This window comes from Ylistrum balloti, unplaced genomic scaffold, assembly GCF_031769215.1.
Source record: "Ylistrum balloti isolate Yb309-2 unplaced genomic scaffold, AGI_CSIRO_Ybal_v1 Utg370196, whole genome shotgun sequence".
Taxonomy (NCBI): Eukaryota; Metazoa; Mollusca; class Bivalvia; order Pectinida; family Pectinidae; genus Ylistrum; species Ylistrum balloti.
In genome coordinates, this window is record NW_026782173.1 from 2,241,897 (window position 1) to 2,254,874 (window position 12,978).

The window sequence follows — 12,978 nt, forward strand, 5'->3', positions numbered from 1 at the left end:
CATTGTCCCATTGATGTCACTCGGTGTAAGACTTTCGCCTGTCAAGTGTACCAGTGATGACACTTGGTGTCAGACTTTCGATTATCTATTGTACCAGTGATATCACTTGGTGTAAGACAGCAGATTGCCCATTATACATGTACTGGTGATGTCATTCGGTGCAAGTCTTTCGCCTGTCTAGTGTTCGAGAGATGTCATTTGCTGTTAGTCTCTCGCTAGTACATGTTCCATTGATGTCACTTCAAATTAGACTCTACGTTGTACGAGACTTGGTGTTAGGATTGCTCAGTGGTATTAGACAGGTGATCGTCTAGTTCGCCTGTTAATTAGCACGTTTTCTCATTTTTTACCTGTTATATAACATTGGTAACAGAACTTCGGTGTACTTGTTATGTGATATTACTACTGGACTCTAATCCATCAATAGCTACAGTTTTTGTATTGACTGAACAGTCATTTACCTCGCACTTGTTTCTTATTATCAAACGTTGTCACTCTCCTAATATACTTAACATGAATAACATGGCAATTAACCTTGTAGTATGTGTAGAGAGCAGACGCCTCGCCGCCTCATCCAATACACTTGATGTTGCTGACAGCTATAGGTACAATACAGATTCTACTTGCCAACATCCTATACTATTCATAGTCTACAATCCATCTCACTAAGTTTGTATAGGTGTAGCATTAAAAATCCGTTTCTCACTCGTGTTACACAACTTACATAGAGAAACGACGACTGATGTAGATAAAGTATATTTGTAGATGTAAAGTAATTGTGATTATCGAATAGATTTGTTGAAATACCATTCGGATTAATTGATACATTAGAGGATGTAATAAACCCTTGTATTTAAATATTATAATTTCTAAGCTATCGAATATTTGGTACCTTTAGGGAACATGAATCAACCATTAATGAAAAGATTTAGACTTAGATTTATCTAAAATTATTGGACAAAAAGGCGCATAGATTTTTAAAACATTATAAGCTAACCTCAGGTGTGCTATAGGTATTTAAAACACTATGTTATATCTGTCTGAAAATAATTTTGCTTTAGTAATCGATAGAGAGTAGCTACTAGATAATTTAATAAAATTATAAATATTTTCACAAACTTTCCAATCTGAAATGTGTGATATAAATACGTCGTACATGTTTATCATAGTAAGCATATATTATCATATATATATATATATATATATGTGTGTGTGTGTGTGTGTGTATTTGTATAATTTTTAAATAGAGCTGGTGTTGATGTTATAAGAATAGATAACATTTTACATAACGTGACATACAAATGAACTCTCTTCGCCCGTGCTACATGTTTTAGAAATAAACTATTTACATAATAGGAGGAATCCATTTGTTGTGAGTAAGTATACAACCTAATCTAATTACTTAATCAAAACCAAATTAGGCGAAACCACGCTATAACAACCAATTCTTGTAGTGGTTCCAGTTGAAACGCCATTAAGTCCCATACTCGCTAATCTACCTAAACAGTCTTCTAATTGAATTGGCATTCGTGTGGTTTTATGATTGGTCGTCATTTATAAGGCCTAGATGTTAACTCAACAAAAGCGTTATTCATACAACGTTATGTACGCCTCTCCATAAACATGAACCACTACATAGAAAACATGAAGAAAATACCGATAACCTAAACAAGTCGAAGGTCAAAATCAAAATCGATGACACGAGAGCAAACCAGGAACACAAGACTCATGCTAGACAAAGTACAAGCATAATAGGACCATGTGTTGTAACAGGGTAAGCATCTGCTACTTCATTGACTACACACGTGATGTAATTGTTTTCAACCGGCGTAGTGGCGTTTCTCTGTTTTCCAACGGAAACGGAACATTTATCGTTGATGGCGTGATGTCATTTCTCTGTTTCCCAACGGAAACGGAACATTTATTATTGAAGGCGTGATGTCATATCTCTGTCTCTCAACGGAGACGGAACATTTATCATAGATACAGTATGTAGTATTGTGTCTTATTATTACACTACAACGGAGACGTAATAGATTAATGGTTTACTTTTCATAGTTTACAACGTAGACGACACAGATATGTGTGGTGTCCTTTCTCACATCATAACAGAGACCACAAATACGTCATTGCTGGTGTTTTCTCCTTCCTTCGCAGTATAGACGACAGCCATCGATGATGAGACTTTTGTCCTATTCAACAACAAAGCAGAGACGGCGCAATTGTGGTGTGTTATTTCTGTATTTCGAAACAGCTGAAAGATGGCCCTGTCATAGATTTGATAAACCCGTGCACTCTACAGCAGAAAATTTGACTGCATTAATGAAATTGATCCTCATGTGACCTCTCTTGCTAGCAAAGTCTGACACCAATTCTATGGCATTTACTTTTTTCGAACTTTTAATATAAGCCTAATTTTGTGATTTATCTAAAATTTTACATTTAAATGGAGACAGTATGTCGGTGCAACGGGAAGAAATGTGACGACCAATGACAGCCAATCAACTCCATTCTTCATAAATTTTGATTCAACGGCCTAAAAGAAGTCATTTATAAAAGTTCTTGAAGGGTAATAAAAAGTCTTTGTTCCTTAAGTGTGTGGGCGTGTTCCTTCAGTGTGTGGCCGTGTTCCGTTGGTGTGTGGATGTTTTTTATGTAAATGTTTTATGCATCGAAATCCGAAAATAGAATTTCCGTTCATTCAACTTCCCTAAATCAATGTTCTAGTAACAAGCAAATTCTGTCATTGACTAATGAATTTCAAGAGGACAAACACGAGAAACATCAAAGTAATATCACAGTATGAGCTCGTCATTACATTATACGAGATATCGGTCGCTTTATTATCTACCATTTATCAGGAGACTGGGCCTGGTATAGCTACCACCAAAGCAACGAGCAGCAAAACATACCGGCAACACAATGTCAAAAATTCCTTTAATTATTTGCCAAAGAGCTGTCACAGTCTAGACTTTGTACAATCGTTTCTTACGGGTGCATAGACAATACGGAAACAATAGCTTTATAGATATAAACAGACCAAATAAAATAGATCGAAAACGAAAAACAACACTATTTAAATTGTAAATCGTTCAATGTTATGTATTACAGTTACCTCATTACCCCATTGCTCTGACCCGGTCATAGTGAACTCATTTGGCGTGGTTTTAATGGTATTTTTGCAGGTGTAGCTGAATCAGAAGTTTGCAGCGTATACGAATTGTGTGATAACGGACTATATCTGGATAAGCGTTATCTAACATCACGTTTCTCGGTTTTGTTCTGCACCTGAGAAGTTAACACACTTATCATGTCATACCACCAATACAATACTCCAATAAAGCTAGTGTAAAAATATTAACAAACGAAAGATTTACACTGAGACTCCTGAAAAAAAACCCAATGAGAATAAGACCAGATGTTCCGGAAAACAAACTGTCTTCTGCTTCATCGACAACATCTGCCATGTGAACCTTGGTCAATCTAAGTAAGTAATGTCATGTTCTCAAATGAGAACAAAGTATACAACAATGGAACCAACAGGCAAACTAACAACCATCAGAAATAGACTATTTCCCAATAACATCACTGTGACGACCGTAAAACTCCCTTCTAATTTTCAAAAACCTAACAAAATAATAATTAAATGTCACGTGTTCACAAGTTCCAGATAATTTTAGAAACGATTGTGGGCGATGTGTAATAATGACTCTATGTCGCTGTATTACACATACAATCGGGGTATATGTCGCTGTATTACATATACAGGATATCTGTCGCTGTATTACACATACATTCGGGGTATATGTCGCTGTATTACATATACAGGATATCTGTCGCTGTATTACACATACAGGCGGGGTATATATCGCTGTATTACATATACAGGATATCTGTCGCTTTATTACACATACAATCGGGGTATATGTCGCTGTATTACACATACAGGATATCTGTCACTGTATTACACATACAATCGGGGTATATGTCGCTGTGTTACATATACAGGATATCTGTCGCTGTATTACACATACAGTCGGGGTATATGTCGCTGTATTACATATACAGGATATCTGTCGCTGTATTACACATACAATCGGGGTATATGTCGCTGTATTACATATACAGGATATCTGTCGCTTTATTACACATACAATCGGGGTATATGTCGCTGTATTACATATACAGGATATCTGTCGCTGTATTACACATACAATCGGGGTATATGTCGCTGTATTACATATACAGGATATCTGTCGCTGTATTACACATACAATCGGGGTATATGTCGCTGTATTACATATACAGGATATCTGTCGCTTTATTACACACACACTCGGGTTATATGTCGCTGTATCTCATATACAGGATATCTGTCGCTGTATTACACATACAATCGGGGTATATGTCGCTGTATTACATATACAGGATATCTGTCGCTTTATTACACACACAATCGGGGTATATGTCGCTGTATTACATATACAGGATATCTGTCGCTGTATTACACATACAGTCGGGGTATATGTCGCTGTATTACATATACAGGATATCTGTCGCTGTATTACACATACAATCGGGGTATATGTCGCTGTATTACATATACAGGATATCTGTCGCTGTATTACCTGTAAATAAGGGGTAACTGTTGTTGTAGTGTACATTCATTTTTCGCTACATCCGAGGCTCCAATTTTAGACCCTTAGCACCACTGACGAGTCATAGAAGGGTGAAACAGCAGTATGATGCAGTTTAAATCACTGTTTAGCTCTACTCTATCGAACACTTAACATTAGGACAAGTTGCGACTTATTTATTATTATTTTTTAACAATTTTCACACGGAAATAAAGAAATTGGTACCAATATTCAAAGATAAAAACATCCTCTCTATTGCTTTATCATCGGTTGATCATGTCTGTACACTTTGCGATAAACAGCAAAAATATTAGGGAAGATTGATATTGCCAAAAATATATTGTTACCATCTTCAATGGAAATAACTCTATTACGTCTACAAGTTCATGGTACAAGGTTAGGTGGACGCATTGAACATGCGGAAATGTGTGTTTACAAACCGCCTTCGGATGTCTCACTTAGATGTAAGCTACAGCCGGCGTTTAACACTTCTGATACAGAAAAGACATCCAAACACATAGTGAGAGTAAATCCTAATGCAACTCAACGCTGCCTCACACGTCGGACCAAACAAGAACGGAAAGCTCCTTCAGAAGTGATTGATTACAAGTTAATGCTTTACATTTTCGTCCAATTTCTCTCGTTTGTATTCCCGGAATTTTTTTAAATGCTTGAAATGAGGATTTTGTTTAATCCGAAAATCCTATGTAATCAAAACAAAACAGCAAAAGAGGTTTTATCGGAAAAAAATCAATTAGACATCTTTTCAACGAGACTGATTCCAGTATATTTAAATTTAGCTAGAGCCGAGTGGTTTCAAACTCAACGAAGATTGCTATTATGTGTCTTTTCATCCATAATGCTGTTATGATTAACGTTACGATGCGTTAATCAAATTGGCCACTTTTTATTTCTGAAATGAAATTGATACAATATTAAGTGATGCTCCACAATTGTGATTAAGAATGTAATTGGTCGTCACTTCAGATTGATAAGACTTGATATGGTATAATGTTTTCTCCTATTTGATCATGTACACGTATATGATAGTTCTAAGGAATCAGCTTAATTTGTCCCATTACCTGAAGTGTATAGGAATTTAAGTATATGTTACCTGGGAACAAATACAATATATGTTGTTTAAATCACGCAACCCAATTGTCATATTATTAAATGTTATGATAAAAACTGTCAATTCTCATCTGCTTTTTATCGTTGGCATTTAATATAAACTTCCCATGCTTGCAGAATAGAAGATGAATTAATGGTGACTGATGTAAACGTTTAGAAGTATACAACGACATTCACAGAGAGTAAGGAGGATTTTAGCGGTGAGGTGGACATGATACCGACAGTTGATCAGCAAATATAGTATGTAGCAACTGATACACGCAGCAGATAGCAAAGGGATTTAATTAAGCACATGTTAGATACTAAAGTTCTTACCAAAAACACTAGATAATAATAAGGTTATATATATATATACAGGCCTAGTTGCACAAATGATGAACTTACGATAAATTTATTCCCAAATGAAGTCAGTATGAAGAATTGTTTAATTTCAAGTTGTGTTTATTATTCTGTTTCCTTTATAACTTCTATACTACCTGACTGCTACCATTAAAACTTAACACCTGTATTCAATTAACGACACACTATGGAATTTTGTTAATAACTTGGCGTGTTTTCATTGCAACGTTAATCTGTATATTGAATTGAAACTGAATTAGCTTGTGGTCATGGTTTACTGGAGACAGACAAAGCTAGATAATACTTTGTACCAATATAGAAACACATAAAGCATTGAATGTTACTGTGCATGCAATCAAAGTATTTTTAAAAAATAGTTAAACACCAGATCATGTTTATTTTCGAACATTTGTTGTTCTCGTCCTAGAAACGATAGAATTCTTGCACATAAAGATGGCGCTTCGCCAGTGTTATAAACACTTGCAGTGGACAAGTGTATGTTAATGTGTCGTAGACATGTGATTTAAGCCTGCAATGGTTATGTAATGCAAATGTCTTACTATCAGTCGCACGACATCTTGGAATATTGGGATATCAGCAAAGCCGGTCCCCGTACAGTTCGGTTAATAGACATCAATGGATACGTTAAATCATTTCTCTTCACGTCACGTATCACTTAACCGCACGCCATTAAAGCATAAGCTGAAGACAGTAAACGATTACCGAGAGAGCCTTGCTCTCTCACACCCTTTAATCGGCGATATAGGTGCACTTTCATCACTCGATGTCATACAGATCCCACATGTACTATTGAGACTAGTTCATATAACATTGCCGGGACTAGTTCATATAACATTGCCGGGACTGGTTCATATAACATTGCCGGGACTGGTTTATATACCATTGCCGGAACTGCTTCATATAACATTGCCGGGACTGCTTCATATAACATTGCTGTTTAATGTAGTTTATAAACCCTTTGAATATTAACATCAGGGTGGACCCTACTTAGAAGTTTTTGTCTGTTTAATGCTTTATTTTATTGTTGTTAAGGTATCATTTCACAACATCATTACTATATATACAATGTATAACAACTAAGGTAATTATCGGGAAGGCATCAACAGTTAAAATAACCAATGTCGGTTACAAATCAAAAGTGCAATTTTCGTCACTTTTGTCTTGTCACTCCATTTTACGATTTGCGGTTTGTGCAATCGATAGTTAGTAGCGGGAAAATTTCAAGTATCAATACGTTTTATTTTCATTTTGATACATATTGTGACAATGGTAATAGAGGGAAAAGATGCCATTAAATATCAGATAAATTTCATTTTTTTAAACCCTAAATATTTAAGATTGAAAATGAAAAACTTGCCAGATGTTTTGGCAATATTACCGCAAAGTCCATCACCTGGTAAGGTCACCTGGCAAGGTCACCTAGTCGAGATTCAGTTACAGCTGTGTGACATTCTTTTGATACATAATCATTGTTTTAGATGTCTGTGCAAAATAAGCTCAAACTATATTTGTAAAAATATTGAATTAAGAAAGTTTCATTTGTGAACCAAACATCTACCATTGGCAGGAAGTAGGTCGGACTAACAAAATTTTGGAATGTTGACAGTAATAACGAAACCGACTCAGTAAATGCCATACTCGAAAGAAAATTGATAAAAACTCCAAAGTTCTACCTGAATTGAATACGTTTTCCATCCTCATCATTAAACAGTAAGCACGTGTATAACATGTTGTAAATGGCTGCTAAGGCGTTTCAATCGTCTATCTCGATCATATTGAAAACAATTAAGTATATCATCCAACTCCATCCGTACTGACATTCATCAATTAATTTACATCAATAATCATGTATCTTCATATGATATACCGAAACATTCTGGCTGTTAACAGTTAGTAAATGTGTTGATGGTTGCTAAACACCAATAACAGTGTAGATATTATTTTGTTGAATAGATATTGATATTGGACATCAAATTTAATAAAACCTTGATTACATCTAAAACCTGAAATAGTCTGATATTTATATAAACGAGATATTTATCAAAATACGTTGCAAAGAATGGGCTTATATTTAGGAAACCAGACTATATAATGGCTGAAAGCATGTATCAGCTAAGCATGCAAATGTATCTGCTACATCACGCCCTGTCTGATTATTTAAATATCCACGTAGATACAGGTTCGTCCTCTATCGGATCCTTTGCCCACATTTTACGTCCATGATATTTATTCACAATACAATATCGGGGTACTAACGAAAATAGACAGGCAAGAATATGGAGTAGCTTAAATAAATCTGACCTTTGCTGTTGTCAAATTTGTTGTCTTTACATGAAACTTTCATTGTAGCTTGTAAAATATCCAATAGTAATTCCATGGTTAACCTTAGCGAAACCAGTTGCGATGAATGAAATTACTGCTGAAGAATTCAGAAGAATTGATAGGTATGCAAGACAATAACAGTAAATGTTTATAAAATGGTTTTAAAGATCATGTTTTTTTGCTTGTTCAAAATTAAATGTAGACCTCGATGTCACGGCAATTTTGCATGTATTCGTCTTTGAAACCATGATAACAATGAGCATATCTGTAAAACGCCAAGACCATCAATGTGTATTAGGAACATGATTCCTACAGTGTGTCAGCGAGTGTCAGATATCCAACTGGTAATATTTTCCCGCCGGCAATATAAATCTGTATACTAAATATTCAGTGTTTGTCAAACAACATTCAAACACCAAGACTGGGGGTATAGTTTTTAAAAATCACCTTTAAACTGGGCCTTTCTATAATGCATCTGTTAGTCGCCTTCTCCTGAACAAAAGAATGCCATCTGCAATACTTTCATTGCAAAAACCTTTTAGATAAACGTTCGAGTTTTTCCAGTTTATGTTTCATAAACAATTTTTCAGAAGATATTTAACCGAAACTTGACCTCGTAGTTGGAAATGGGTTCATTATCTAGTTTCCATTAAGGTTTCTAAAGGTTGACTCTTCGTATTTAAATCACAGGGATGTCAACATAAACCCTTGATAACATGGCATTGGATGTACTTCTTATAGCCTCTTTGTAGAAATCTTTCATCGCGAAGTTTCAAAAAACATTTTTCCTTGTCGGTACGGCTAGGTAAATAAGTAAATCTAACGTTTTAGGGAAGATCTTTAAAATATTTCCTTTTACCAAGAAACAAATTAATATCATGAAATGTCTCCTTACACTTGCGCCATTCAATCTATATGAAACGAAATTTTAATCTGTTTATATCACAATTCACACAATTATTATCAATTTTCGTCTTTTGTTCTGGTCTCCTGTGTAAGTAAGTAAAGAAACCGAACACTGACAGTAGATGTATGAAGAACCAATCTGAGAGTGTCTGGTTTACATCCGTCACGGTTTAAAACACTCAATTACACACGGGTCAGATAAGACCACGTATATTTTACACGACTTGAATTAAGGTTACTCAGTCCTCTGCCTTGATACCATATTATACTTCATGTCTACATTATAATGGGTTTTATCTAATCATTGATCTCTTATACTTCTGTGGCTGTCATACACGTCACCTGTTTCATCATTGATGTCCTACGTCAATACTTCAATCATGGACCAAATAATTACAGGTTTTTAGCAGTACCAGTTTACAAATGGAAGTGAACAATGTTCTACACAATGTATTATAAACATTTCGAAAAGTTTCATGCAAATCGTACGATAGAAAACTATACATGGTCAACTTGATTCAGTTACGTTTCAAGTATGGTAATAATGGAAACATGAGAGAGCATTTAAGTACCTTGTTTCTGTGTTCAAACTATAATGTACAATCCTGCCAAAGTCGTGTGATTCTGGTCGTGATTAAAACCCCTAAAAGCCGTTACCATGATTTTATCTGTATTAATGGTTCAGAGTAAAGAAATGGGACATGAAGGGAATTCAATTTCTTATTTTCGTTACCTTGATTTTTGACCGCCATTGTAGGAAATCCCGGAAGTGATCACTGTTTCCTGGAGAAGTTCGTTTCCAGAGTAAAATCCCCACAATGGAATACGTGACGGCGAGTATAATGAGAGGAATGACGTAAGTAAATAAGAGAACGAAAATGGTGTAGACCCTACGGGAGTTAGGGGAGGGCCATACCTCGTTACATATCAGAGTCTGTTTATCTAGGTAGTGGCCCCTGGCTACGCCCAACTGAACAGACGCCAGACTGATCGAAGCTAGCCATATCATTGACAACACGTATTTTGCACGTTTTTGCGTGAAACGTAAGCGTAAAGGAAACGTCACGACCAGGAAGCGATCTATACCGATAGCCATGTTCGTAAAAACACTTGACGCTACGGAAAGTAACTGGACAAATAAAACTATGGGACACATGGGCGCTGAAAATATCCATGTTTGAAAAATAGCATCCGCAAACGTAAATGGCATACAGAATATTGCCATCAGTAAGTCGGCAACTGCCAGGTTGATGAGAAACGGACGTAAGTCTGTCCGTGAGCGTTTACCCCGAGCGAACACAATGACCGCCAAAGCATTTCCGATAACAGACAATAAAGTTGTTACGGCATACAACGTAGTCAATCCAACTATCGAATCCTTTGTTAAATTTAAATGTGATTCTTCTGTCTTTCCTTGTGAATTATTCCTAGAAAATGCATTTATGACTGTTGTGTTGTGGTGTCCATCCATTGTCTAAAATATCGTTTTGAATCTAAACTATTAGTTGTGGAATGCGTCCGTAAAAGTGACCATAGCGGATCGATTCCGGCCAGTAGAAATGACCACACAGTCCACGTCAATGCCTTTTCATTGAAGATTATATCACTTTTAACCATAAAGCTGGCGTTACTATAACAACACATATTGAAACGCCTATCGTCGGCATTGATATACTTTTGATAGTCATGTCACAGCCTCAGTCTCTGCTAGTCTGCTGATACTATGAGAAGGGACCCTTTAAATCGCCAGGTATCCATTCACCATTCGTTCATCTCGCGCTTCACCTACAGCACAAACGATAGTGTTTGGCACACGCGACTAGCGGCAGCGTATTGTATGAGAAACCATTCTACTTAGTGTGCGAACTATCTCGCGCATCTCGACGCTGTTACCTTGTAACATTAGTAACAGTGTTTCAGTAAAATGAGATGTCTGACTCTCAAAGTAGACCAAAAACTGTAGGAATCGTATAGACTTGTGGAACAGTATAGACTATGAAAAGTTGGATGTAATATCTTTAATAATATCTTTTCATCAGAACATGCTTCACAATTGCCTATATTAAAACAATACAATTTGTAGTAGCTCGTGAACGAAAGATACCCAGAAACGCAGTCGGCTTAATGCTGCTTTGAAGTTGAATAATTAGATCTACTTTAATGGATTGCCTAATATTTGATGTCGGTACTTTGATATCTATGTATATCTTTATATAACCTTTGTCGAACGGTGACCTAGATTATTCGGTTTTCAGTGATTTCGTGTACATGCAATACTTGCTGAAATATTTTATTTTTGAATAATGACGTAGATTACCTATACATTTTTTACATCAAATGTCGGATATTAATCATGACAGATACCGTTTTTTATTTACACAGATACTGTTTATCAGGAAGGTCTGGTATATGTAGGTAATGAGAACGATGCACATACATATAGGGGTCTGGAACTCACAGTATCAATCTACTTCATACAATTATTAATATGCTTTACACACGATTTTAAAGTGTTGTATTCCATGATGAATGCACACAGCTGAACGATATAAAAACTGCTGCAGTTAACTAATCGAATATCTGACATAAGATAAACACAAACGATCAACATCTAAATGCACGGCTTTTACATTATCTAGTCCTGATCTCAGAGTTCTATTCAATGGTAGTATACAAACCAGGCTAAATAAATATCTCATAAATTAACCTAAATATTCCAACCCTGATCGCTCAAAGATAGGAGATTCTATCGGATGGCTTAGTGCTGCAGATGCGTCGTGACTCACGAAAGTTTTGAAAGGGAAGAACCCGTGAGGTGTCGCAGATGAGTTATTGGTAGGAGAAAAATATGTGAAGGAAATAGAATCATGATACTCTACACGTATCACTTTGGCAGATTTTGAAATGTTTCCAATGCCGTAGAAAAATGTTTGGGAAAGTCAGCTTCTTGATATTTCAACATAAACATACATGTATTTACCAATAAACACGCGAAGTAGAAAATGCTCAAGTGTTAGAAGTAACTAACTTATTATTGATATTCGTCGAACAATTTGGTTCTCACTATTCATTGCTAATTTCAGATATCTCTCTTGTCTGATACATTTTCACCAGATCAATTGAGACTAGATTCATTACAAGTATAGTCAACTTCACCGACAGCAAAAATATTATTTGTTCCAGCCTTTAGCTACTGTACAGTGAAGTGACCGTTTTCAAGTATATTGTTATCTTTTTCTATCTTAGAGGTGGTAGGACCTACTACCAATAGTTGAAATGGAACATTGAAAGTTCAGTTCCTTTAACATGTCACATGAAATTAGCAAGGGGGCGTTTTAATAGACGGAAGTCAATTAGGTGGAACGGAACTGGAACATTTCCTAGCAATCGGCCAGATGTCTAGAACACCACATTTGGCGACTTTTACCATTAATGATAGGAGTGGAGAGTGACATTTTCTAGGTCAGGAAGCCTGTGGTCTCGTGACATCCGTGGGCAGCTCATTGTTCCCTTAACAGCCAGTTATTTTATATGGTATCTGTTAGACTGTCGTTCTCTCCGATCTGTTGTCCTTACTGAACTGCTAATAACACCAGACAATTTTACTAAGCTCTCACATCAA

The 12,978-nt window shown here is 36.0% G+C and overlaps 1 protein-coding gene across 1 annotated transcript in view; it reads right to left on the bottom strand.

Moving 5' to 3' along the window:
* Positions 1-11,150, bottom strand: part of LOC132551347 (QRFP-like peptide receptor) — a 28,283-nt gene extending 17,133 nt beyond the window's left edge. The window contains exon 1 of the mRNA XM_060215483.1: positions 10,090-11,150. Within this exon, the coding sequence (XP_060071466.1) occupies positions 10,090-10,827 (738 nt within the window). The 5' untranslated portion in view covers positions 10,828-11,150. The remainder of the gene's footprint in view (positions 1-10,089) is intronic.
* Positions 11,151-12,978: the final 1,828 nt, after the last annotated feature.